At 66.6% G+C, this 26,766-nt stretch overlaps 3 protein-coding genes across 5 annotated transcripts; 2 read left to right on the forward strand and 1 right to left on the reverse strand.

The window, feature by feature from the left end:
* Positions 1-1,810: 1,810 nt before the first annotated feature.
* On the forward strand, positions 1,811-10,740 carry TRIM3 (tripartite motif containing 3). Of its 3 annotated transcripts, none has more exons than XM_005526596.3 (12): positions 1,811-1,927; positions 3,028-3,169; positions 4,950-5,184; positions 5,600-5,760; positions 6,020-6,200; positions 6,539-7,262; positions 7,475-7,578; positions 7,930-8,097; positions 8,191-8,359; positions 9,110-9,180; positions 9,281-9,421; positions 10,062-10,740. In XM_005526596.3, the coding sequence occupies exons 2-12, from the start codon at positions 3,042-3,044 to the stop codon at positions 10,212-10,214; spliced, it is 2,235 nt and encodes a 744-aa protein (XP_005526653.1). In that variant the 5' UTR covers positions 1,811-1,927; positions 3,028-3,041; the 3' UTR covers positions 10,215-10,740. The 3 variants fall into 3 exon arrangements, with proteins under 3 accessions (XP_005526653.1, XP_014111171.1, XP_014111170.1); XM_014255696.2 differs by lacking the exon at positions 1,811-1,927 and adding an exon at positions 2,130-2,187; XM_014255695.2 differs by lacking the exon at positions 1,811-1,927 and adding an exon at positions 2,631-2,741.
* Positions 10,741-13,434: 2,694 nt separating this feature from the next.
* Positions 13,435-20,521, forward strand: APBB1 (amyloid beta precursor protein binding family B member 1). Its single transcript, XM_014255617.2, has 14 exons — positions 13,435-13,482; positions 13,950-14,618; positions 15,058-15,236; positions 15,522-15,578; positions 15,660-15,769; positions 16,148-16,184; positions 16,587-16,724; positions 16,834-16,958; positions 17,614-17,728; positions 18,403-18,487; positions 18,995-19,078; positions 19,198-19,319; positions 19,881-20,057; positions 20,126-20,521. The coding sequence occupies exons 2-14, from the start codon at positions 14,090-14,092 to the stop codon at positions 20,291-20,293; spliced, it is 1,926 nt and encodes a 641-aa protein (XP_014111092.1). The 5' UTR covers positions 13,435-13,482; positions 13,950-14,089; the 3' UTR covers positions 20,294-20,521.
* Positions 20,522-20,920: 399 nt separating this feature from the next.
* Positions 20,921-25,815, reverse strand: SMPD1 (sphingomyelin phosphodiesterase 1). Its single transcript, XM_088051040.1, has 6 exons — positions 25,554-25,815; positions 23,979-24,802; positions 23,247-23,418; positions 23,091-23,167; positions 22,492-22,637; positions 20,921-21,562 (listed from the first exon to the last, which is right to left on the reverse strand). Exons 1-6 carry the CDS (start codon positions 25,812-25,814, stop codon positions 21,147-21,149), a joined length of 1,896 nt encoding a protein of 631 aa, XP_087907166.1. The 5' UTR covers position 25,815; the 3' UTR covers positions 20,921-21,146.
* Between the last annotated feature and the right edge of the window lie 951 nt (positions 25,816-26,766).

The raw sequence follows: 26,766 nt of genomic DNA on the forward strand, positions 1-26,766 counted from the left end.
CTATTGCCACTGTAGCTGCTGTTCCCCTGGGACCCCTGGACACCCCCCAGGACACTGACTGGCCCTGCGACACTCCCTTCAGAAAACCCCAGGAGATTCCCAACCCTCCCCTGAACCTTCCTCCTGGACACCCTCTCCCCCCCACCCTGACCCCCACAGAACACCGAAACCTTCCTATGGAGTCCTGCCACTCTCCAGACATGGATGTGGGCAATCCCTGGCCATACTGAGCTACTGGAGTCAGGTGGGTGTTTGCCCTCCAAGAGATGAGGGCTGTTCCCAGGCACCTGCTCTGTCCCCCCAGGCCCATCCACCAGGTCATGTGGGATACTGGGGAAGGACCGGGGGGCTCTGCAAGGATGAGGAGCCACTGGAGGTGAGAGTGGAGGGCCAGAGGAGGTCCTTGGTGGAGGGGTACCCACTTGATCCTCCTGTGCTGCAGATGTCCCAGCACCTGATCTCCACTGTGCTGTAGGTGGGACACGCTGAGCCTCAGCGCCTTCTGCTGCTTCTGGCGGTGCCTGGCTGGGAGTGGAAGGTCCTGGGCGTGGGTCCCATATTCCAGGACAGGTCGCCCCACTATCACCCTCACGATCATCCTTTTGCCTGGGGGACTGTGCTGGCTGCACAACCAGGTCTGGCCTGGCTGCGGAACCTTCCAGACACTGAGGCCAAGGTGGAGGGTCAGGGGACCATGCAGGAGACATCCCCATGTGGATGGGGACAGATTTATTGGGGGCTGGTTCACGTCAGAGCTCTGGGTCCATCCTGGAGCTGCTTCTCCCCAGTGGGTCCCCAGAGGGCTGGGGGGCCATGTCAGAACCTTCCTGTCTCCGTCGCCATCATTCCCCCAGTGCCCTCTCCTGCAGTGACCTGTCTGGGGATAGGGGCAGCCCCTGTGCGCCCCTCGAGCTCCAGATCTGCCAGGATGCCCTGTCCATGAGGGCCTGCTCACTGCCCCACCTGTCTCACCCAAAGGAAGCAGCCAGGAGCCTGCTGGAATTCCCCTGGAAGATGTAGCAGGTGGGCTTGATGCCACGTTCTGAATGGGGTGGGGTCTCTGTTCTGCGGGGTGCGGGGGTACCGGCTGAGGGGGGTGATGGTGATGAGGGGGGTCCCACATGGAAGAGGAGCTGCGGCAGGTGGGAAGAAGTGTGGGCTCCCTACAAACTGAGGGGCTGGGATGGGCTTACTGGGCTCTGGTTTTACTCCTATCTCCCCCTTTATAAGCCCCTTTGTACCCCACTTGTACTTTCTTTACACTGTATAACCACTCTATAACCTTATTTTACCCCTCTTTTTACCGGCGCGTCTCCCTCGCCCCCGCCCCCCTTTATATCCACCTGTTCGGCTTACCTTTATTCCGCCTTTATCCCCCTTTTATATTTCTCCTACTTCCCAATTTATACCACCCATCACCCTAAGCTTGGTGACCCCCCCCCCCCCGCCCCGCCATACCCCCACCCACCAGTGTGTGCCCACATGCCCCAGTCCTATTCCCCCTCCAATCTGGGGTCAAGCCCCCCAAATTCGGGGTCGGGATGTGGTTGCCGTGGCAACAGCCGGGTACCCCTGGATGCGCGGAGCCCCCCCCCAGCTGCAGAGCCACAGCCCAGGCGAAACCACTGATGTTGGGAGGGGGGGCCGAGGGGTCACTTTACCCGCTTTCCAACGGGACCCTCCCCGCGAGCCCCCCAGTTCGGGGCGGCAAGGCGTCCTGCAGCGTCGCCTCGCCAGCCCCGAGCGGGGTGTCCTCAGGGGCTGGTTCCGCAAAACAGGGAAGCGGCGGCACGTTTAACCTCCCCCTCCGGAGCGCGCTTGGTGCCGCCCGGCCCGGCCGCCTCCCTGTCGCATCCCGGGCCGGGGCCGAGGATGCGCCGTGGGGTCCCGCGGCGCGGGCTGGAGCGAGGAGGGGGCTGCGGGGCGGGTGAGTGCGGCCCGGGGGTCCTGCTGGGCCCGGCGCGGGGGTGCTGAGCGCGGGAGGCCACGCGTGGGGCGTGGGGCGTGTAAAGGCCGTGCGGGGTGGGATTAGTGGGGGCAGAGACCCCCGCGGGGGCCGCGGGGTACGGGACCCCCGGGCCCCGCCGTGGGCCGGTGCCGCGGGGGGGGCGGGGCCGCACAATGGCGGGCGGGGGGGGGCCGGGGCCGGGGGCGCGGAGCCGCCGCAGCGCCCGGAGCGGGGCCGGAGTGAGGGGAGGGGGCGAGGGACAGAGGGTGATGGGCTACGGGGAGCTGTGGGGCGCGGGGAGCGAGGGACAGGGGGCGGTGTGGGGGTCTGTGGGGCACAGGGGACGAGGGGTGATGAGTGTCCCATGGGATAGGGGGTTGGGTGGGTGCTGGGGGGCTCAGGAGGAGGGTGGTGGGGTTGGGGTGTGCCCCGTGGGGCAGGAGGGTGGGTGCTGTGGGTGCCCTGTGGGGCAGAAGATTGGTTACCAGGGATGGGGGGCGGGTTCTGAGGGGCACAAGCAGTGGGGGCCGTGGGATGAGTGGGTGCCGAGGAACAGGGGGCTAGGGGGGGTGGTACCGTGGGGCAGGGTGCTGTGTGAAGCTGGGGGACACGTGTGGAGCTGGCTTTGGATGCCCGGGGGTCATGGGCATGGTGGGGGCCGTGGGGAGTCCCCGTGTGTGCCCCACAAGGTGTCTGTGGGGCCAGGTACTGTGGGATGCCTTGGGGTGGGTGCTGTGGGTGCCTTGGGTCGGGGCTGTGGGCGCCCCAGGGTGCTGAGCCCTCGTGCCACAGGGTGAGTGTCCGATATGGCTCTCTGTGAGGCTGTGGGGTGGGCGGGGGGCTGTGGGGCATCGTGGGTTGAGTGGTGGGTTGCAGGGTGCCACGTGGTACCTTCCACGCATTTAAATTCCCCACCGCCCCATTCTCAGGCCGAGGGTCTGCCACGACCCACTGTGAGCCTGTGGGGTGGGTGGGGGTGGTGTGGCACAGTGGGTTGGGGCTGGGAGTGGCTTTGGGGTGCCACAGAGCAACATGGGGGGTTGCAGGGTCCCTGCCCCTCACTGTGGTGTGCCTCCCAGGCTGAGGAGCCACCATGGCCCGCCATGAGCCCGCCAGCCCGGTGGTGCGGCAGATTGACCAACAGTTCCTGATCTGCAGCATTTGCCTCGACCGCTACTGCAACCCCAAGGTGCTGCCCTGCCTGCACACCTTCTGCGAAAGGTGGGACCTCCTGAACCCACCCTGAGCCCCCTGCATCCTCCCAAACCCCATCCCTACCTGCACGCTTTCTGTGAGACGGGACCTCCTGAACCCCTCTTGAGTCCCCCCTGCACCCCCCGAACCCAATCCCTGCCTGCACGCTTTCTGTGAGACGGGACCTCCTGAACCCCTCTTGAGTCCCCCCTGCACCCCCCGAACCCAATCCCTGCCTGCACACCTTCTGTCAGAAGTGGGACGCTCATTACACTTCCTCCCTCCACCCCACTGCACCCCCAGTATACCCTCTGTGCCCTGGCACCCACTCCATCCTCACTCTGTCTCTGAGCACCCCTACATCCCTCCCTTACCCTCTGCACCCTGCCAGGGTCCATCCCCAGCATATCCCCACTGTGCCTTGGGCCCCCTTGCACCCTACTGAGTCCTGACTGCAGCCCTGCCACTGCAACCCTCCCAGTGCACCCCCCATGTCCTCGCTGCACCTCTGCATTGCCTGCCCCAGCATCCTTCTCTTCTGCCCCCCAGTACACCTAGCCCCCTCTGCCTTGCTGCATCCCCCTGTGTCCCAGAGCCTTTACCCTGCCACTGCTGGTTGGACCCTCAGTGTTGCACCTCTCCTACACCCCCTAAACCTGCAGTGTGAGCAGAGTCACTCTGGCTCCCTGCTGGTGATGAGCCAGGCCCCCCTGCACTCCCTGCCCTCCCCACTGAGAGATGGGGTTGAGCTTCCCTGTGCCCCCAGAGCTGGGGGCTGGGACCCCCCTGCATTCCATGGCCCATGGCAGTGCTGGAACCCCAGTGCCCCCCACATCCCACTTCTCTGCGAGGGCTCCACAGCCCCTGAGCCCCTGAGTGTGGGTGCTGGGGGCGCTGTGGCTGGGGTCCCCAAATAGGGGGGGGTCTTGTTGCTGATGGCCCCCTCTCTCTGTGCTCCCAGAGCCCGATGATCCTGCTCCATCCATCCATCCATCCATCCATCCATCCATCCATCCATCCATCCATCCATCCATCATCCATCCATCATCTCCCCAGGGGCACTGGCACTGCTGCCTCATGTCCATCCTGTCCATCTGTCTGACTGTGCTCCTCTGCCGCTCCCCCACCTGGTGTGGCGCCACATAGCCCTCCTGTCTGTCTGTCCATCTGTGTCTCCAATCCTAGTGTGACCCTGCGCAGCACCCCCATCTGTCTGTCCGTCTGTCCCCCACCTGCACCCCAGTGTGACACTGTGCAGCCCTGCCATCTCTCCTGTGCTCTCTGCCTGCCCCCCAACCCTCCCGTCTATCTCGTTGCTCCCCTCTCTCTGCGTTCTCTTTGCCCTATCTCTGTCCTGCTGCCCCCTGTCCCACTGTCACTGTGTGCAGCCCCCTGTCCATCCACCTCCTGTCCCTGTGCCACTGCCTGTCCCCAGGCCTGTCCATGTGCCTTTGTCCTGTACCCTGACCCTCATGTTCATCTGTCAATCCCACTCTCTATTGGCCCCCAACCCTAGGTGGCATGTTCCCCCTTCTGTCCCCCTATCAACCTGCCTGTCCATTCCCCTGTCTCCCTGTCCGTCCATCTGTCCCTTCATCCCCCTGTTCTGGCCCCACTGCCATCCTACCTCCCCAGTCCCCACCGGGTCCTGTCCCCCATCCATCCCCTCATCTGTCCCCCTGTTGTCCCTATATCTGTGCCCATGTACCCCATGTGCCCCCACAGCCCCCATTCCTGTCCCTGCCCCCTTCATGTCCTGGCCCAGAGTCTGTCCCTGTCATGCCCCATGTGACCCCTGTGACCCCAGGTGCCTGCAGAACTACATTCCGGCCCAGAGCCTGTCCCTGTCGTGCCCCGTGTGCCGCCAGACCTCGATCCTGCCCGAGCGGGGGGTCCCAGCTCTGCCCAACAACTTCTTCATCACCAACCTGATGGAGGTGCTGCAGCGGGACCCTGACCCCCGCGGGGCACCCCCTGCACCCCTGCCCCCCCTGGGTGCCGCCACCGGGCAGCCGCTCTGCTGCCCGAACCACGAGGGAAAGGTGGGGGCCAAGGGGCTGGGGAGGGACTGGGAGGGCTGCAGTGGACTGTAAGGGCTCAGGGTGTTTGGGAGTGGCCGCAGGGACCTGGTGGGGCTGCAGGTGTCTGGGAGGGCTGGGGCGGTCCAGAGGGCTGATGTAACTCAGGGGAACTGGGGACCTCCAGGAGCTGGAAAGGCTTTAGCCAGGCTGGGATCTGGGGAAGGCTAATGAGGTCTGTGAGGATCGGGAAGGGCTGTGAGGGTCAAGGGGGTCGGGGGGCTGCAGGCCTTGGAGAAAGGGTCCAGGGGGGGTCTGGGGAGGCTGCAGTGGTCCAGGGAGTCTGGGAGAGGCTGTGTGGGCTCAGGAGGTAGTTTTGGGTGGGCTGCAGGGTCCTGCGGGCTGGGTTTGGGGCAGCAGGTGAGCACAGGTGTGGCAGGTGATGGAGTTCTACTGCGAGCCCTGCGAGACAGCCATGTGCCGGGAGTGCACGGAGGGGGAGAGGCGGGAGCATCGGGACCACCGCACCGTGCCGCTGCGTGATGTGCTGGAGCAGCACAAGGCAGCCCTGCAGCACCAGCTCGACGCTGTGCGCGCCAGGTACGGGGGCCAGGGGGTCCCTGGGGGTCCCCACGGCCCCACTCCCACTGGTTGCAGCGCCAGCTTGATGCCACCCACACACGGTACAGGGGGAGGGGTGGCTGAGGGCATCATGGGTACTTTGGGGTTTCAGGGTTCAGGGAGTCCCCAGGTCCTCCTAAAGGATACCACAGCTGGATGCGGGTGCTGTGGGGAGCTTCAGGGTTCAGGTGGGGTCGGTGGGGGTTTGGGAGTTCAGGGGATCCCCGTGTCTCCCCAGGCTTCCACAGCTGGCAGCAGCTGTGGGGCTGGTGGCCGAGATCAGCCGGCAGCTGGGGCAGCGTCGGGCTGAGGCTGAGGCAGAGATCGGGAGCAGCTTCGAGGAGCTGGAAGTGGCACTGCGACAGCGGCGGGAGGTGCTGCTTCGTGACCTGGAGGCCACCTGTGCTGCCAAGCAGCAGGTAACACACCTGTGGCTCTGTGCCTTCACCAGCCCTTCCTGGGAGGGTGTGTGGGTGCCCCAGCCATGCCCCAGTGCCAGTGGCCTCACCGGTGCAACAGTTGGGGTCCCAGTGCAGCACCAGCACTGAGGCTGTGGCTGTGGCTGGGATGCAGGTGGGGTACAGGTGGAGCATTGGTTAGGGGTGCTGGGTGTGGGGGGCACACACCGGCACCAGAGGTGTGCCATTCCCACAGGATGCATGGAGGTGCAGCTGGAGGTGCTACAGCAGGGCCAGGATGCGTGGGTGCCGGCACTGGGGTCCCACCCGCTGCCACAGGTGATCTTGTGGTCCCACAGGTGCTGGAGGCGCAGCTGGAGGTGCTGCGGCAGGGCCAGGAGAGCATCCTGAGCAGCTGCGCGTTCACAGAGCAGGCGCTGCACCACGGCTCAGCCACGGAGGTGCTGTTGGTGCAGAAGCAGATGGGCGAGCGGCTGCGGGAGCTGGCGGCACGGCCCTTCCCTGAGCACCCGCAGGAGAACGCGCAGCTCGAGTTCCACGCTGAGCCCGAGGGGCTGCGCCGCTCCATCCAGAACCTGGGCGCGCTGCTGACCACCAGCGCCACGGCGCACACCACGGTGGCCACGGGCGAGGGGCTGCGCCAGGCTGTGGTGGGGCAGCCCTGCTCACTCAGCGTCACCACCAAGGACAAGGACGGGGCGCTGGTGCGCAGCGGCGGAGCCCGCCTGCGCTTCGCCGTGACGGGCCCCGACGGCGCCGCGGCTGAGGCCGAGGTGCAGGACAACCGCAACGGCACCTACGAGCTGGTGTACACGCCGCGCACCGAGGGTGACTTCGTGCTGTCCATCCTGCTGTACGGGCAGCCCGTGCGCGGCTCCCCCTTCCGCGCGCGCGCCCTGCGGCCCAGCGACGTTCCCCCGTCCCCCGAGGAGGCCAAGCGCCGTGTCAAGTCCCCAGGGGGGGGGCACGTGCGGCAGAAGGCCCTGCGCCGCCCCGCCAGCATGTACGGCAGTGCCAAGCGCAAGGAGAATCCCATCGAGGACGAGCTCATCTTTCGCGTCGGTGAGCAGGGGCACGGAGGGTCCTGGGGTAATGGGGGTGTCTTGGGATGATGGGGGTCTCATTAGGGCTCTCCACAGCCGTAGGGACTCCCCAGGATGGTGGGGTCTCCCTGGGCTCTTCATGGCTCCCTGGGGTGGGCTGGAGGGCCCCAGGGGCTTGCAGGGGTTTACCAGGGTGGTGAGTGGTCTCACCCCCCTGACCGGTGCCTGCAGGCAGCCGTGGCCGGGAGAAGGGCGAGTTCACCAACCTGCAGGGGATCTCCACATCCAGCGCCGGCCGCATCGTCGTGGCCGACAGCAACAACCAGTGCGTGCAGGTATGGAAACCCTTGGGGCCTCCAAACTTCCCCAGGACCCGCACTGACTTCTGTTGACCCCACTGACCCCGACAGCAACAACCAGTGCATGCAGATATGGACCCCTGGGACTCCCCCCGGGAATCCCCCGGGTAACCCTGGATCCCCATGACCCCACTGACCCCATCAGCAGTAACCAATGTGTGCAGGTATGGTCCCCTCCCGGGATCCCTGAACTCTCCCAGGACCCCCACTGACTCCCCCTGCTCCCTCCTTGCCCCTACAGTTGTTCTCCAATGAGGGGCAGTTCTGGCTGTGTTTCAATGTGTGCAGGTGTTCCCCCTGATTCCCCTGACCCTGCTGCCCTCCCAGGTGTTCAGTAACGAGGGGCAGTTCCGGCTGCGTTTCGGGGTGCGGGGGCGTTCCCCAGGGCAGCTCCAGCGCCCCACGGGGGTCTCGGTGGACACCAATGGTGACATCATCGTGGCTGACTACGACAACCGCTGGGTCAGTGTGTTCTCACCTGAGGGCAAGTTCAAGGTGAGGGAAAGCAGGGATGCAGGGATCTGAGTGGGGAGCTATGGGGTGGGGGTGTCCATGGCGCCTCCCACCTTGACTCTCTGTCCCCCCCAGACAAAGCTGGGTGCTGGGCGGCTGATGGGCCCCAAGGGTGTTGCCGTGGACCGCAATGGCCACATCATCGTGGTGGACAACAAAGCTTGCTGCGTCTTCATCTTCCAGCCCAATGGGAAGCTGGTGGCACGTTTTGGCTCCCGTGGCACTGCTGAGCGCCAGTTCGCAGGTATCCCTGGGACCTCCCCACTGTGAGCCCCCCTTGGGCTCCCCAGGGACCAGGGCAGACAAGGACTGTGTGCTCCACATTGCTGGGGTGGCTGGTGGCTCTGGGACCCCCAAGAATGGCCTGAGGCTGGGGGACAGATCCAGGCTCCAGTTCTAGACTGGCTTTCTGCACCAAGTTCTGGGCTGTGGGTTTAGGTTCTGGGATCGGGGGCTTGTTCTGAGCTCTGGTTTGAGTTTTGGGGCTGGACAGGGGGCCAGCATCTGGCTCTGGGTCCAGCATCATCAGGTTCAGGGCTCTGGGCTGGTGATCCAGTTCCAGGTTCTATCTGGGTTCTGGTTCAAGACTGAGATCCCAGACTCTGAGTTTAGGGTTTGGTTCTGGGATGCAGTTCCAGATTCTGGGCTCAGTTCTGGGTTTGGGTCTGGGTTCTGAGCTCTGTGTCCTAGATTGGGGCACTGGGTTTGGTTCTGGATACAGACTGTAGGTCTGGGTTCTGGATTCTCGGTTCTGGATTCTCAGTTCTGGGCTGGTGCTCTGGGCTCAGGTTCTAGCAGTACCTCCATCCTCTCTGAGTTCTAGGCTCTGTCCATGCCTCAGGGCTCTGGGTCCATCTTGGTCCTGCCATGGAGCCAGGGCTGAACCCTGCCATTCCCCTCAGAGCTGAGCCCCCCAGTCCTGGGGCTGAGTCCCCCAGTCTTGGGGATGAGTTCCCTGTGCCCTGTTTGGGCTGAGCTCCCTTTGTCTCCCGAGGACCCCATTTTGTGGCTGTCAACAACAAGAACGAGATCGTGGTGACTGACTTCCACAACCACTCTGTGAAGGTGAGTGCAGCCACAGGCAGGTGCTGAGATCCCCCTGGTGCTCTCAGGGTGCTGCAGTGACCCCCATGACTCCCATGTGTTGTCCCCCCGTGCCCGCCAGGTGTACAACGCAGAGGGCGAGTTCCTGTTCAAGTTCGGGTCGCATGGGGAGGGCAACGGGCAGTTCAACGCACCCACAGGGGTGGCCGTGGACAGCAATGGCAACATCATCGTGGCTGACTGGGGCAACAGCCGCATCCAGGTACCACACCTGTGCCTGTGCCTGCACACACACACACCCATGTGCACACTGACCTTTACCTGCAGACACCTGTGCCTGCACACACACATCTGTACCCACACCTCTACCTGCACACATACCCCCACTGCAGCCCAAGGGGGCCCAGCGCTGGCCCCATCCCATCCTGACCCGCCAACCCACGTGATCTGCTGTGAGGCGCTGTGGGGGCACCCACAGGGAACCAGGAAGCGACTCGGTTTTAGTGAAAGCAGCTGAAAAGGATCTTGGGTCAATTGGGAAGAGCCTGTCCAGGGTCTGCAGTCAACTGGGAGGGGTATAGGGTCAACAGTGAGCAGCTGGAGTCAACGGGGAGCAACAAAGGGTCTCAGGTCAACTGGGAGTGCTCCATGGGGGTCTAGGGTCATCTGGGAGGAACTGGGAAGAGTTTTGTACCAACTGAGAGCAACTGGGATGGACTGGGAAGGGATCTGGGGTCACCTGAGAGCAACTGAGAAGGGTCTCGGGTTAACTGCAATAGACCTAGGGGGCATCTTGACCACATCCCCTCGCAGGGAGTGCATCCTGCAGGTCTGGGGGCCATTGGGGCTGGGTGTCCCTGGGCCGTGAGGCCATTGGGCACAGCTGTGTGCGCCTCCTGCAGGTGTTCGACAGTGCGGGCTCGTTCCTGTCCTACATTAACACGGCGGCTGACCCGCTGTACGGGCCACAGGGGCTGGCGCTCACCTCCGACGGCCACGTTGTCGTGGCCGACTCGGGCAACCACTGCTTCAAGGCCTATCGCTACCTGCAGTGACGGGCAGGACACCACGGCGCGGCTGCGGGATGGAGCCCGCGGCTGCAGCGGGGCGCGTGCGGTGACAGCTGCCCCATGGCCTCGCCTGCCCCCCAAGCGCCATCCTGGCTTCATGTGCACTTTATCCCAGGGGGCAGCCAGGCCTGGGGGGTGAGGATGCGTCCCGTGGGGTGAGGACTGCCTCGGTGTCATGGTCTGACCCCTCACCCTGCCCCATGGCAGGGCCAGCATCCCACTGACAGGGTGCCCAAGATGTGGGGAGTGTGAGGGGCAGGAGGAGCTGCTGGAAGGGCTTGGGGGGGCTGTGGGCTGGCCAGTCCAGAGCCCCATGCCCCTTGAGGGCTGCCCCCCACCTCCCTAGCTCTCCTCCCCAGCTGTGGGGTGACTGTGTGTGCCTGCTGCCCCATGGCACTGCTGTCCCACTGCACTGCTGCTCCACAGCTCCGGGGGGCTCCGGGGGCTGTGGGGCGGCTGCCGCACGCTGACAAACTGTATGTACAAAATAAAGTATTCTGGAAGTACCCTGGCCCTGTGCCGCCCCATAGCCCTGCCTGTCCTTCGCACACCCTGCCCTGCAGCTCCCCGTGTCCTGTGGGCCCTCCCGGCTGTGCTGGACACCCCCAGACAGTGCCAGGCCAAGCAGGGTCAGGAATGGTGCCTGGAGCTCAATGACACCATGGGCACCTGCCTGGCCTGGGCATTCTGCCAGCACTGTCCCATCTGCACGGACAGGGACAGACTGGGAACAGGGACTAGCTTGGACTGGTCTGGACTGGGAGTGGGGACAGGGTTAGACTGATCTGTCTGTGCTGGCAGCAGGGTCTGGGTTGGACTGGTACGTACTTGTACTGAGTCAGACTGGACTATACTGGTGTGGAGACTGGGTCAGAGTGGTCTGTACTAGGAGTAGGAACTGGTCCATACTGGTCTGTGTACCCAGGAGACAGTGGTCAGTGACCTGCTGAGCTGCTCAGACCCTGTGGGTCCCTGGGGATGCCATAGGGGCTGTAGAGGGGTCACAGAGCTGCTCCGAGGGGTCCTCACCAGCTCTGGCCATCCGTGGGGAATCCTGGATGGCAGCAGAGCTCACCCAGCCCCTTCTCATCATTCCCCACCAGCCCCCCGGGGGTTCCCAGGCCTCAGAGGTGCCCAGTGACCCTATTCCCAAGCAGGGCTGGTGGGAGGATCCAGGGAAGTCCATGCCTGTTCTCGGTCCTAATGCTGGGAAGGCCCTAGAGCAGATCACCTGTGGGTCCCACGGCATGGGCAGTACAATTAGGGCGTCAGATCCGGCTGGGGGTTGGGAAAGACAGGTCCTGCCTTACCTGCTTGGTCTCCTGCCGGGACAGGGTGACCCTGCAGGATAGGTGTGGGTGTGTCTGCCTGCCTGAAGCTCAGCAAAGCCTTTAGCAACATCTCCATCTCCCCGGCTTCTCATGGAGGACCTCCAGCTTGGCTGGGACAGGTGCTCCTTGTTGGGAACACCTGGCTGAGAGCCAGGCCCAGGGAGGGGTGGGAATTGGGCCACATCGGGGGGTTGGGGGCAGGCACTGCTGGGGCTCCCCAGGGCTCAGTGCTGGGGCCAGTGCTTCCAACAGAGCCATCAATGATCTGGATGGAGCAACCGAGTGTGTCCTCAGTGAGTTCATGGACCACACACACTTGGGTGGGATGTGGATCTGCTGAGGGCAGAAAGGCTGTGCAGAGGGATCTAGACAGGCTGGACTAATGGGCCAAGGCCAACAGTGTGAGGATAACATGGGCAAGTCCTGGGTCTTCCACTTGGGTCACCAAAACCCCCTGCAACACTCTAGCCTGGGACAGAGGGGCTGGGAAAGAACCTGGGGTTGCTAGTGACAGTGGCTGGACGCAAGCCCAGGTGTGCCCAGGTGGGCAAGAGGCCGATGGCACCTGGACTGTCCCAGCCCCAGTGTAGCCACAGGCCCAGGGCAGGGACTGTCCCCCTGTGCTGGGCACTGTGAGACCCTTGAGGGCTGTGTTGAGTTCTGGGTCCTGCAAGAGAGACTGGAGCGTGTCCAGGGAAGGGAACAGAGCTGGAGAAGGGGCTGAAGCCCCAGGAGCGGGAGGAGGGAGAGGGGCCTGGGGAAAAGGAGGCTCAGGGCCACCTTCCCAGGAAACAAGTGACAGGACAAGAGGAAACAGCCACAAGGTGTGTTTGAGGGGGATCAGGTTGGACATCAGGAAGAATTTCTTCATGGGAAGGGCTGCCATGTACTGGAAGGGGCTATCCAGGGAGCTTTGCAGTGCCCATCCCTGGAGGTGCCCAAGGAAGGGCTGGACGTGGCACTCAGGGCTCTGGGCTGGGGACAAGGTGGGCATCGGGCACAGGTTGGACTCAGCCTCGGAGGTCGTATCGAACTAAAGGACTGTGATCCTCTACAGGGTCAGAGTGGTACACACGGGGTGCAGGGATCCTGCACAGCCTGTGTCACCATCGCTGCTCCCAGCTGGACCCCCTGCTCTCCGCAGTGCTGCCCCTCTGGCGTGGGTAAGAGCTGGGAGCCTCGATACCCTCCCGGTCCAGCCGAGTGTTTCAGGGGTTCCGGGGGCACAGCAGCCGCAGGGAGTCCCAGTGCTGCCCCCGACCCCGTCCCGGTGCCAGTGCGGGGGCAGCAGGGCGGAACCGGCCCGGTGCCTTGGGAGTGCCGCTAGGAGCACCGGGGGTCCCGCCCGGAACAGTGTGGTGGGCACGGGCGTCACCGGCCCCGGGAGTATCACCGGGGGGAAGGTCCCCGGTTCCGCCCAGTTCCTGCTGCCGCCCAGGCCCGGAGCTACCTGCCGCCGGCAAGGCCTGGGGCTCCCGGTCCGGGGGGTGCTCGGGAGCCCCGGGGGAATCCGGTGGTGCGTGCCGGGGAGGGTCCGGCGGGGTCCCGGTGGTGCCGGGGGTCCCGGTGCGGTGCCGGGGGTCCCGGTGCGGTGCCCGGGTGCCGGTGATGCCGGGGGTCCCGGTGCGGTGCCGGTGGTGCCGGGGGTCCCGGTGATGCCGGGGGTCCCGGTGCGGTGCCGGTGGTGCCGGGGGTCCCGGTGCGGTGCCGGGGGTGCCGGGGGTCCCGGTGATGCCGGGGGGCCCGGGGCGGTGCCGGTGATGCCGGGATCCCGGTGATGCCGGGGGACCCGGTGCGGTGCCCGGGTGCCGGTGCGGGCGCGGGAGGCGGCGCTGTCCCCCCGCCGGCCGGAAGTGGAAGTGACGCGGCCCCGAGCCCCCCACCCTCCCCCGCGACCCCCGGCAGCGGAGCCGCCGCCGCAGGTACCGGCAGTGGGGGCAGAGAGCGTGGGGGGGACGCGGGCCGGGCCGGCCCCGCTGCGCTGCGGGCAGCGATGGGGGGTGAGGCTGGCGGAGACCCCGGAGGCCCGGGCCGGGGGGAGCGGGAAAGGTCCGTGGGTGCGGGGTCCCCTGGCAGGGCCGTGGGGCGAATGCGGAGGGAAGCCGGGCCGGGGGAGTGGCGCGGTGACCCCGGCGGTAGTGGTCGTTGAGGGGACTGCGGCGGGACCCGGGGCCGTGCGGCGGGGGCAGTGCGGGATGCCGGGGCCGAGGGGGATGCGGGTGCTGGGGAGGACCCCGAGTCCCGGGGGAGGCGTGGGGGGATGCCGGTGCTGGGGAAGGCTGTCCGGCTCCGTGAGAGGGCTGCGGGGGCGTGCCGAGTCCTTGGGAGGACCCAGGGCCGTGCAGCGTCCGTGGCCGGGGGTCCCCGTGCTACTCCCCGCTCCCCACAGGCCCGATGGACGCGGAGGCGCCCCGGGGGCTGTAGGACCCCCCTTCCTCCCCACCCCAGCAAGGGCAGCTGCGGCCGGGCCGGGCCGGGCCGGGGGTCCCGCCGCGCCGGGGGTCCCGCCTGTCCCCGTGTCCTCGCGCCATGTCGGGGGCCCTGAGCAAGCGCAGCGATCTGGCCAACGACAACCGGTGCCTGGGGCTGAGCCTGGGGCTGGGAGCGCCCCCCGAGCCCCGCACCGGGCCCGGGGGGGCCCCGGCCGAGGAGCTGCCCGCCGCCGGGTGGGCGAAGGCCGGGCAGGACCAGAACCGCAACGAGCTCGAGCCGGGGCCGGGGCCGGGCCGGTCCCCCGGGGCGCACGGGGAGTCCCCCGGAGCGCTCGAGCCGGGGCTCCAGGCCCGCAATGCCCGGAACGCCGCCCGCGACCCACGGGCCCGGCTGATCGGCGCCTCGGAGGAGGAGGAGGATGATGAAGAAGATGAGGAGGAGGACGAGGAGGAGGAGGATGGGGCTGGGGTCTCTCCGCCGGCTCTGGGCCCAGAGCGGGGCCTGCGGGAGCTCCCGGGGCGCAGCGCCAGCCGCCTCTTCGGGGGGCCCGGCCCTGGCAGCGACGAGGACTCGAGCTGGGCCACGCTGAGCCAGGGCAGCCCTGGCAGCTCCCCCGATGAACCAGGTGGGCACTCGACCCCTGGAGCCCCAGTTACTTATGGCTGCCCTACGGAGCCCCACGCTGACCTCTCGCTGTCCCACAGCTGCCCCACGGGGCTTCTGACAATCTCTGGGTGCCCCACAAGTGCCCACAGAGCCTGATGGCTGGCTGCCCCCACCTCCTCCTTCCTGCCGTGCCCCAGTGCTCCTGTCAGCTTCACATCTCTCCTAATCCCTGGCAGTGTGCTCACCGCTACGCTCCCAGCCCCCTGGGTGCCGTTCCTGGTCCCCTGGTCCCCCAGCCCCCTGGCCATTCTTCTGTGTCCCCAGCCCCTGTTAGTTCCATGTCCCCCTCTTTGCCCCCTTGTCTCTGTGGAGCCCTCCTGGGGCATCCCGATGTCCCTGGGCACAGGGGGCTGTGTGGAGCTGTGCGTGGGGCTGGGGCTGACCCCCATGCCCTGCAGAATCGCTGTGGCCGTGTGGCGCGGGAGCACACGAGGACCTGCCCCCCGGCTGGCTGCGGGTGCAGGACACCTCGGGCACCTACTACTGGCATGTCCCCACTGGCACCACCCAGTGGGAGCCCCCCGGCGGGCCCCACGAGACCCCTTCCGACGGCAGCACCCCCACCGAGGGGCCCACTGTGAGTCGGGACTGAGGGGGCTGGGGTTGGGCTGGAGGTGGCTCTGCAGCCACTGTGGGGCCGCAGGGGGTGGCTATAGGCCGTGGGGTGACTGGGAAATGATGGTGGGGTGGCTGTGAGGGGCGCGGGGCATGTGTGGTATGGGCGTGGGTTGCTCTTGGGGTTACTATGGGGCTCCCATAGTGTGCTGCGAGGTGATTGTGGGGAGCCATAGGGCACTTGTGGGGTGATTGGGGAACTGCTGTGGGGCTGCCCTATGGAGCACCCTGACCCAAACTCTTGCAGCTCTCTTGGACGAGCTTTGCTCCGGCTGAGACCTTCAATAATGGGGATTTGTGGAAGGTGAGAGCGGGTAGTGGATGGGAAGGGGTGGGGGGTCAGTGCCCCCCCAGCCCCACAGGCTGCCCTTGCCCTTGCCCCTAGGATCCCACGGCGGAGGAGGAGGAGGAGGAAGAGGAAGAAGAGGAAGATGAGGAGCCAGGAGTGTCAGACCTGGAGATGCTGTCACCAGGCCCAGGATCACCAGGAGAGGGGTGCGCTGGGGGGCACAGGGACTGGGGGGACACGTGGAAAATGCAGGGCATGGGCAGGACTGTGCCTGGGCCCTGCGGGGATGTGGGACCCTGGGTGACAAGCAACAGAATGGAGAGAGGGTGTCTGAAGTCTGAGTGGGGCAGGGACCCAGGTGAGGGGCAGGGAAATGGGGTCTCAGGATGGAGGTTGGACTTGGGGGAGTCCCAGGATCTCAAGGTAGGGGTTTGTGAGGGAAAGTCAGAGGTACTCAGGGTGCAATGACCCGTGTATGTCATTGTGGGGGATCCCAGAAGGCTCTCAGGGGCAGGGGTTGGAGCTGGGGAGGCTCCAGGGTCTCAGGGTGCAGCCACTGACCCCCCCCACCCTTTTTCTTGCAGCATGACCCTGGGTGAAGAGGATGCGCTGAACTCCAAGGTAAGGCCAGTCTGTCCTGACCCTCCCAGCCCACAGGGCCCCTTCCCCACTCCCGTGGGGTGTGGCCCACTGCTGGGGGGGCTGAGGCACCCAACCCAGGGATGTCACCTGCATGGGAGGGGCCTCGGCCATGCCCTTCTGCGGGGGCCTGGGGCTCTACAGATTGGGGTGGTGAGGGCTCGGGTTACTGCTGGGGAGCTGAGGCTGCCCCACACCAGCCCCCTGCCCCCTTGCCCCTCACCATCTCTGCCCCACAGCCCCCGCCCCACAGCACCCCTGCCTCATGCTCTATGCCTTTCCTGCCCTGTGTCACTCCCTTCTCTGCTGCCCCACAGCTCCTGCCCCACACACACCCAGCCCCACACCTCCCACACTGACTCCAATTCCCCCCTTTGCCCCCAGGGCCTCCTGGTTCGCTCTCTGGGCTGGGTGCAGCTGCGGGAGGAGGAGCTGGGTCCTGGCCGCAGCAGCAGCGCTGTCAGCGCCTGCATCCGGCAGCTCTCGGCGCCTCGTGATGGCCCCCAGGGCACCTGGGGGGAGGTGAGCGACCCCGACCCCCCTGTGCCCCCCACATCCACCCCACACCCTCTCCACTGCCCCCCAGCATCTGGGGGAGCGGAGCATCCTCCTGACCCTGCCGTGGCCCCAGGCACGGGCGCTGCTGCTGCTCGAGGACCGCACGCTGAAGCTGGTGGACCCCCAGGACCGGGCACTGCTGCACGCGCAGCCCGTGGGCGGCATCCGCGTGTGGGGCGTGGGGCGGCATGGCAGCAGGTGGGGGGCATGTGTGGGGCTGGGGGGGGCACAGGAATGCCCACATGTGTGGAGTTTGAGGGGTCTGGTCGGGGGGGCAGGAGGTTCTGGTGTCTGCAGGGGACTCAGTACATATGGGGCTGGGGATCCTGAGTACAGGGGGTGCAGGGGTGGGGGGAGATCTGGGTGTGTGGGACCCCCATGGAGCTTGGAGGTCCCACACAGTGGGGTGGGGGCTCTGGAATCCCATGTATGTGAGGCTGAGGGTGGGGGCATCTGGGTGTGGAGGGGGCCATGAGGCTGGGATCCCCACGTGGGTGAGGTGTGGGGGGTCACGTGCACAGCTCTGGGAGGGCTCGCATGCGGATGCGGTCCCATGGGTTGCTGGTGGGGGCCATGGGGTCCCAACACTTAGCCCCCCCCAGCAGAAGGGTGTGGGGCAGGATCAGACCTGCCCCTAGTGAGGTGTGGGGTAGATCCTGGGGCTGGGGAGGAGATGGGGGTCCATGTCCCTCCTGGCACTCCCTAACCCCTCTTTGTCCCTCTGTGCTGCCGGGGACACAGGGAGAGGTATGGCCCCAACCTGCCCCCAGACCCCCAGTGCCCCCAGTCCCCGCTCAGCCTGGGTGGGGAGGGGACCGGGGCAGTCCTGAGCGTACCCCCTCCTCCCCGCTAGGGACTTTGCGTACGTGGCCCGGGACCCCTTGACACAGGTGCTGAAGTGCCACGTGTTCCGCTGCGAGGGGCCAGCCAGCACCATCGCTGCCGGGCTGCACCGGGTCTGTGCACAGGTGAGACCCCCCCAGACCTCCCCAGGACCCCCTCAAACCGTCCCCGTGGCCTGCACCATGTCTGTGATCAAGTGAGACACCCCGTAAAATTTCCCTGGGAATCCCCGCTCTGGCCAGCACCGGTTCTGTGTCCAGGCAAAACGCTCCCAGCCCCCAAACTTGGTTTCCCCCCAAACTGCCACCTTGGCCTGAGCTGCATCTCTGCCTAGATGAGACCCCAAAAAAAGCCCCCAAGAACCCCCCACCTGTCCTGCACCAGGTCTGGGCCCCGGTGAGACACCCCCAAGACCCCCCAGGCCAAGGTAACCCACCCCAAATTCCCCTTCCGTGGTCTGCACCACATCTGTGCCCAGGTGAGACCCCCAGAAACCCACCAGGACTTGCCCTAGCCTGCACCACATCTGCACACAGGTGAGACCTCCGGGCCCCTCCAGCCAACCCCAAAGCCTGTTCCTGGGTGAGCCCCTCCCCACCCCAGTGTCCCCACAGACCTGCTGCAGGGCACAGGGGCCAGGGATCCCTGAGGGTCCCTGTGTGTCCCTGTCCATGGTGTGACAGCCAGGAGGGCTACGGGCGCCCCTTGTGTGACATCTGGGGGACTGTGGGTCACCACGGGGTTCCTGGAGGTCACTGTGGTGTGACATCTGAGAGGGCTGTGTCCCCCTGTCCCCCAGCTGACGGCGGAACGGCGAAGTGCCCGGGCAGCAGGCAACGGCCTGGGGACAGACCCCCCCCGGCTGGGGGAGCCTCCCCTGCAGGGTATGGGCCTTAAGGGGGGTACCTGTGAAAGAATTGGGGTGGCGCTGGGGGGTACCCAGGAAGGGATTGGGAGTCTGGGAGTGACTAAGAATGGCTGGAGGACTCCTGGGGGAGTCCTGCGAGGGGATAGGGCGACTACAGGGGAGGGGCCTTGTGTGTCTGGAGGTTGCCTTTGCTGGGGTAGGGCAGTTGGGAGAAGGGTGGCTTTTAGGGAGGTTTGGGGATGTGTCTGACAATGTCCCCCACCACAGTAGGACTCCTGGCCCCCAGGAGCAAGGCAGTGCAGTTGTGGGTGTTGGGAGTTCTGGGGGTGTTCTGGGGGGTCTTGAAGGGCTCTGGGACATCTGCCATGTTCCCCCCACACTGGAGTGCCCAGCGTCCAAGAGGTCTTGGTGGGGGGTTTGCATGCTGGGTGAGTACTGAGGGGTGAGGAGGGGTTCTGGAGGGATGTTTGGGCTCTGGGGTGTTTTGGGGGGCTTTGGGTGTCTGACAGTGCCTCCCCCACAGTGGAGTTCCCAGCCCCCAAGAGTGAGGTGGTTCAGCGCTTCCCTGTGTGTTACCTGGGCTGTGTCCCTGTTGCCAAGCCAGTGGGTGAGTGGGGGACTCGAGGGGAAGAGGGGAGTGTCTTGGGGAGCTCTTCCAGCCCGTGCTCAGCAGCTATGGGGTGAGGGCACCCCCAGGGTTGCCCTGACCCTCCCTGTGCCCCCCAGGCATGGATGTGATCAACGCGGCACTGGAGGCGGCGCTGGCCCCTGGCTCAGGGGAGCCCCCTGCACCCACCCCCGTGGTGGTCAGTGTGGCCCCCGCCACCCTCACCATTGCTCACCGCCAGGTGTGTGCCCTGCCCTGGGACCCCCTGCCCTGGGACCCACACCCACCCTCGCCATTACCCACAACCCTGGCCTAGGGGGGCTGTGGTGACCCTGTCCTGCTCTGGGGAGATGTGTTGACCCCCATCCTCAGTGGTGACCCCTTCCTGTTCTGGGGTCTAATGACCCTGTCACGCGCCAGAGGGGCTGTAGAGACCCATCCTTGTACCAGGGAGCCACAATGGCTCCTTCCATTGTCTCCCCATCCCACCACATCCCATGGGGCCCTGGGGGGCTGCATTGACCCCTCCAAGCCTCAGGGTATCATAGTGACCTCCCACCCTTCCTGGTGAGTGCCTTAGTGACACCTCATGTGCCCTGCTGAACCTTTCCCCATCCTTGGGGTGCTCCCTTCCCCATCATGCGGATGCCCTGGTGACCCCTTCCCCTTGCCATGGGTGCCCCAATATCCGCCGCTTCTCCTCCTGTGGTGCCCTAGCGACCCCTCCCCCGTGCATTGCTTTAAGCCCTGTCCATGCCATTGGTGACCTGGTGCCCCCTCCCCACCCCGGGGTGCCCCCCAGACAGAGGCGGTGCTGTGCGAGTGCCGCGTGCGGTTCCTGTCCTTCATGGGGGTGGGACGCGACGTCCGCGCCTTCGCCTTCATCATGGCCAGCGCTCCCGGCACCTTCCGCTGCCACATGGTGTGGTGTGAGCCCAACGCCGCGGGGCTCAGCGAGGCGCTGCAGGCCGCTTGCGTGGTGAGTGGGACCCCCAAGCCCCCCCCAGGCTCCCCCCGCCCCCCGCTGACCGCCCTCGCTCCCCACAGCTCCGCTACCAGAAGTGCCTGGATGCGCGGCCCCAGGCCTCCAGCTCCTGCCTGCCGGCTCCCCCGGCTGACTCGGTGGCACGGCGGGTGGGCTCTTCTGTGCGCCGGGGGGTGCAGACCCTCCTGGGGACCCTCAAACCGCGGCGGGGAGGGGCGCAGACCCCGTGAGTGGGGCGAGGGCACGGGGGGCATGTGGCTGGGCAAGGCAGCGTGGGGGGACAGGACCACCGACCCAACACTCCAGGGCACAGGCTTACCCAGGACGTTGGGTCGGGGGTCCTGCCCCCACCACTGCCCTCGTGGTGGGTCACGCCCCCCCGAAGGTCCCCAATGCATGTGGCGTAATGAGGGTCTGTGTTGTACTAAATCATTAATTAATAAACCCATTCCACCAGCCCGGCTTGGCTCTGCATTTGGCCTCACACGGGAGGAACAGCAAGAGGAGGAGGAGGAGGAGGAGGAGGGATAAGGGTGTTGTGTCTGGTTTGGGTCTTCATAGGATGTTGCATGCGAAGAGGGGCCGTACCTTATCAGAGGGGCAATGGGAGTAACGGGAACCATGGGCTGATCCCAATCGTGATCCCAGTGAGTGAGAGTTAGGACAAGGAGGTGGGGTGCTGGGGTCCCACCATCCTCAGTTTGGGTCTCCCCGAGCTGTGGCTGAGAATTGTGCTGAGCAGGATGAAGGTCAGTGGAGTCCATCACACCTGTACTGGGGGGTGATGGGAGCCTGAGGACTATATGCTGATCCTGATCCCAGTTCCAGTCCTGGTGGGAGAGGATAAGGAGGGGTGGTGGTGTCCATTGTGCCTTTATTGTGTAACTGGTGGGACACGGGGACCCTGTGCCAATCCTGACCTCACTCCCAGTGGCCTTGTGCCGGTCCCACTCACAGCTCCACTCCAGGTGTGACCATGTGCTGACCACGGTCCCGCTCCCTGCCCTGCATCCAGTAAGACCACGTGCTGACCCAGCTCCTGGTGCCACCACGTCCCAGCCCCTGCTCCTGCCGGGCCCCGGCTCAGCAGAGCTGCCGCCGCTGCCAGAGCTCCTGGATGCGTGGGAAGGGCAGCGCAGGGCGCAGGGGCCGGCAGAGCGCGGGGTCGGCGGCACGGCCAGAGCGCAGGGCGCAGAGCAGGGCGGCCTTGCAGGGGCCACCGCAGGGCTCGCGGGGTGGGTGCCCCTTGTGCAGGTGGAACCAGAACAGCTGGAAGAGCCGCTCGTCGTCCTGCATCCGCCGCACCAGCCGGTCCCAGTCAGCTGGGAAGGCCGTGGGCAGCCCATAGGCCTCGCGTGCGCTGTAGAGCCGCTGCCAGCGCGGGGGAGTCCCTGGGGGCACCGCGTTGGCCTCTGTCAGGTTTAGGATGAAGGTCTCGTGGTCCAGGACCGCATGGGAGCTCCCAGGGTAGGAACCGGCCACCTCATACACGCGGTACCCTGCGGCGGGAGGGACGGTCAGCGCTGGAGGGGACACACGGTGAGGGTTTGGGGGACACGTGGAGAGGGTTTGGGGGGACACGTGGAGAGGGTTTGGGGGGACATGTGGCAGGGGTTTGGGGGCACACGTGGAGAGGGTTTGGGGGCACACGTGGAGAGGGTTTGGGGGGACACACGGTGAGGGTTTGGGGGGACACGTGGAGAGGGTTTGGGGGGACACACGGTGAGGGTTTGGGGGGACACGTGGAGAGGGTTTGGGGGGACAGGTGGTGAGGGTTTGGGGGGACACACGGTGAGGGTTTGGGGGGACACGTGGCAGGGGTTTTGGGGGACACGTGGCGGGGGTTTGGGGGGACACGTGGCAGGGGTTTGGGGGCACACGTGGAGAGGGTTTGGGGGGACACGTGGAGAGGGTTTGGGGGGACACGGTGAGGGTTTGGGGGGACAGGTGGTGAGGGTTTGGGGGGACAGGTGGTGAGGGTTTGGGGGGACACGTGGAGAGGGTTTGGGGGGACAGGTGGTGAGGGTTTGGGGGGACACACGGTGAGGGTTTGGGGGGACACGTGGCGGGGGTTTTGGGGGACACGTGGAGAGGGTTTGGGGGGACAGGTGGTGAGGGTTTGGGGGCACACGTGGCGGGGGTTTGGGGGGACACGTGGCGGGGGTTTGGGGGCACACGTGGAGAGGGTTTGGGGGGACACACGGTGAGGGTTTGGGGGGACACGTGGAGAGGGTTTGGGGGGACACACGGTGAGGGTTTGGGGGGACACGTGGAGAGGGTTTGGGGGGACACACGGTGAGGGTTTGGGGGACACGTGGCGGGGGTTTGGGGGCACACGTGGAGAGGGTTTGGGGGCACACGTGGCAGGGGTTTTGGGGGACACGTGGAGAGGGTTTGGGGGGACAGGTGGCGAGGGTTTGGGGCGCACCAGGATTGAGGTTGATGTAGGTGGTGACACTTGGTGCAACGAAGGCAATGGAGACGGGACGTGACAGCGTCTCCTCATCGTAGAACAACTCGAACTCATCCAGGTGTGTGTGCCCGAAGAACTGGGCTGCGATGGTGCCCTCAAACCTGCCACAGTGGGGTGAGTGGCGAGTGGTATCCCGACCCCCAGACCCCTCACCCTGGAACCCCGACCTCAGCCTGGCCCTGGGGTCTGGTATATGGGTTGGGGGTCCAGGATACACGGGGTGGGCAGTCTGGTGCATGAGATGACACATGGGGTGAGAGTCTAGGGTGTGGGGTGGAGGTCTGGTATAGGGGTCCAGCATATGGGGCAGGGACCTGTTGGGTAGGGCAGGGGAACCACATGTGGGATGTGAGTTCAGGATGTGGAGCCAAGCTCTGGCTTCTGGGGTGTGGGGGGTTTTGGTGTGGGGGTCGAGGGCACATGGACATGGCAGGGGCCCAGTACATGGGATTAGAGGCCAGGGCACAGAATGGGGGTTTGGCATGTGGGGTGGGGCACACGGTCAGGGGTCTGGCACATGGTGTGGGAGTCTGGGCAGGGGGTCAGGCACTGACCTGTTGACGATGTGGTAGTAGTTCCAGCTCCAGCTGCGCAGGCAGTGGGCTGGGGGGATGTGCCCGATGATGTGCACCTGTGGGCAGGGAGCCAGGGCTGGGGGTTTGCTCAGGGTGCACCAGGACCCCCCATGTCCCCCCAGAACCCCCTCACACCTTCTCCCCATCACGTTCAGCATCTGCCAAGACCCCCATGAGCCACTGAAGCTGCCCTGCAGGGTCAGTAGCGTTGATGAGGAGCCAGAAGTTGGCCTGGGAGCAGAAGTTCATGTTGAGGGACACGAGGCGCAGCCCAGGCCAGACCTGTGCTGTGTAGAACCCGCCAGCCCTGTGTGGAAAAGGGGGGTCAGTGCTGCATCCCCTGATCCACAGACTCTGCACCCATGCCACAGACCCACAGCACTCTGCCATCCACACTGCCCACCCCCCCTACAGCCCCCAGCCTGGAGCCCCTGTTACCCCACAGCCCTTTTTGTTACCCCAACCAGCCATGACCCTCCTTCTTACACCTCTCTGCCCCACAAAACTGAGACATCTGCACCCAGCCCCGGCTAGCCTGGTACCCCCACTGCTCCTCCAGCATGGAGACCGCTCTGTGTGCTGCTAGTCCTGAGCCCCCAGTAGCCCGGAGTCCCCAGCTCTGAGACCCCAGTCTGTGCTACTGCAGCTCCCCTACCCCAGCACACCTGACAGCCTAGAGCCCCCCAGCCTCGAGCTTCCCAGCCCTGTGTCCCCTGATCCCTGGTACACCATGTGCCACAGACCCAGCCCCCCAGTAGCACAGAACCCCCATCCCTGTGCCCTCCTATCCCTGCAGTCCTCAAGCTCCCCATCCCTGTACCCTCAACAGACTGGAAGCCTCCACCCCCAGCCCTGCCCTGTGCCCACCGCAGGGTGTGCAGGGCGGCGGGGGGCAGCCAGTCCTGCCAGGCCTCGGCCATGGCGTCGTACAGCCAGGCGGCCGACTGGTTCCCGTGCACGTAGGGCGGGGGAAAGGCGTTCACTGGTGTGGCCTCGTGGTTGCCCACGGCTGGGAAGACGCGCAGCCCCCCAAGGCGAGCTCGCAGCAGGGCCGTCACCGTGCGCAGCGCCCGCAGCTGGTCCCCGCGGCTCTGCTGCCACACATCGTGCGCAGGGATGTCCCCGGTCCAGTAGGCTGCCGCGAAGCCGCCGGTGCCGTTAGCGGTGCCGTTAGCGGTGCCGTTAGCGGTGCCGTTAGCGGTGTGACCCGCGCTGCCGGGGAGCTGGGCCAGCAGCGCGTCGATGGTGTGCAGGGGAAGGTCACACTTGCTGTAGGTGCCCCAGAACCCCGCAGCCCCCGGCCCCTCGCGGAGGGCTCCGCGGCAGCACAGCGGGTCAGGGCAGGCAGCGGCACTGCCCGGCACGTACTGACGGTCCCAGTGCAGGTCCGTGAGGAACAGGATGCGGGCGGTGGGCGCTCCAGGCGGTGGCGGCGCGGGGGGACGCACTGGTGGCTTGGGGGCGGCGGGCAGGGACAGGTTCCAGGCACCCAGGATGTCCCAGTGGCCGCAGCGGGGGCCCAGCAAGAGCCCGCAGGCCTCGGGCGGGCGCAGCACGGAGCGTGCCCAGGCCGCCACCACGTCGCCCTGGAAGAGCTGGACGGCCTGGCGACACACGGGCGGCCGCGCCAGCCGCAGCTCCTGGCACAGCCGCGACGCCACGCGCCCCACGCGGGCCACATTCGGCTCCAGCTGCAGGGGGATGGACATTCGGCATGGTCTCGGGACCCCACACCTCTTGCTATCCTCGCTGCCCTCCGCCCATCAGCTCCCCAGGACAGACCCTATGCACTGAACTCTGCTGCCGCTGGTCTGTGCCCGTCGGCACCCCGGCATGGGCACGGCACCCCGGCTGCCATCACCGTGCCGCAGCCAGCAGCTCCCCGGGATGGACCCCTGGCTGCTGTCACTGTCCCACACCCGCCGGCCACCCCGGCCCACCCAGATGCATATCCCGAGGCCAGAAGGGACCTACACGGTCCCCCAGCCCCTATCTTCCCCAGCCCGGTTCCGTCCTCCCTCCCTTCCCGCCCCCGCCGCAGCCTGTTCCCGTCCTCTGAGGCGGATTCACCGCCCCATCCCAGCCTGTCCATGTCCCCGCTCCCGTTCCTGTCCCAGCCCGTCCCCGCTCCCCCAATCGGAGCCGCTGGCGTGACCCCGCCCGTCCCCGTTCCTTTCAGCCGTCCCAGCCTGTCATTCTCCCCGTCCCCGCCCGTCCCTGTCCCCATTCCCAGCCTGGTCTTGCGTCTGTCACAAGCCCCGACCTGCCCTGGCCCGTCACGAGGGACTGGCCCGGCCTGTCTCTGTCCTGTCCCCGTCCTGTCCCGTCCCCTCTGTCCCCGTTCCTGTCCCATTTCTGTCGCCCCCGCTCTTCCCGTCCTGCTGTCCCGGTGTTCCCCCGGTGCCCCCCGTGTCCCGGCACTCCCCGATCCCCCGTGCCCACCTGCAGCGCCAGGTCCAGCGCCCCGAAGAGCAGCCGGCAGGCCGGGCACGACACGTTCCGCCAGCCCCAGCGCGGCGCCGCCGCCACCAGCTGCTCCTCGGGGCCGGACGGCGACCCCGCCGACACCGGCAGCGACAGCAGCGACAGCGCAGCCAGGGCCAGCGGCAGCAGTGGCCGCAGTGGCCGCAGTGGCAGCGGTGGCAGCGGTGGCAGCGGTGGCAGCGCCATCGGGCCCGGCGGGGCCCGGACCCCGGCGGCCATAGCCGAGGGAGGGGCGGGGCCGGGGCGGGGCCGGGGCCGAGTGCCCGCCTTTATGGGAGGGGGCGGGGCAAGACTGCAAAAGAGGCGGGGCCAAAGTCGGGCGGGGCTGTAGACAGCCCCCGCCCCCGGCGCCACGACCGAGCGCGGCGGGGGCGTGGCCGAGGAGGGGGCGTGACCAATGTACGCGGGGCTGAACGGGATGGGGCGCGGCCACCCGGGGCGGGGAGCCGCATGCAAATGAGGGAGCCGGGCCTACGTGGAGCGCGCGAGGCACGATGGGAGATGGAGTCCTGGGGACGGCCGTGTTCCCTGGGGTTCCCCTCCCCGCGGGTCCCCCTCCCCTTCGTACGGTCACAGCCCCGGGGCGGCATCGGGTGCACCGGGCCCGGGGGTCCCATCCGCCCAGCTACCGCCGCCGCCGGGCTCAGCAGTTCCCGCAGCGGAGGGCCCCAGCCCGCAGACCCCCGAGCTTCGCGCGGTGCCGACCCCGCGTCCCGCCCGGGGCTGCCCCGCGGAGCCTCCGTGCCGGCGGGGCAGGAGCGCTGGGAACAGCGGCGCAGGTGGGCACGGGGTCAGTTTATTGTGACCGTAGCCGGGGAGCAGCGCGGGGAGACCCCGGCTGAGCTGGGCTGGGGGTGCCTCGACCTCCCTCAGCCTCCGACCTGCCCAGCCCCAGGGCTCCTCCCGCCCGCCCCTCGCCCCCACCCAGCCGGGACCCGGGGGCACTGGGATTGAGCGGGGCATGGTGGGCAAAGCTGTCCTGGGAGGGAGGGAGACTGGGGGTGCACCAGAGAGGGGCACGGGGGGTGCTGGCAGGGCAGGGTTTCATGCTCGGGGGGGTCCTGCTGGAGGTGTCCAGCTCGGGGAGCGGGTCCCAGACACTGGTGCTAGGGGGCCTAAGGGGATCTAGTTCAGGGATCCCGGGCTGCTGTGGATGGTGTAGCTGAACTTA

Source organism: Pseudopodoces humilis, chromosome 2, assembly GCF_049639895.1.
Source record: "Pseudopodoces humilis isolate 2021_Gansu_Grassland_sample_001 chromosome 2, ASM4963989v1, whole genome shotgun sequence".
Classification (NCBI taxonomy): domain Eukaryota; kingdom Metazoa; phylum Chordata; class Aves; order Passeriformes; family Paridae; genus Pseudopodoces; species Pseudopodoces humilis.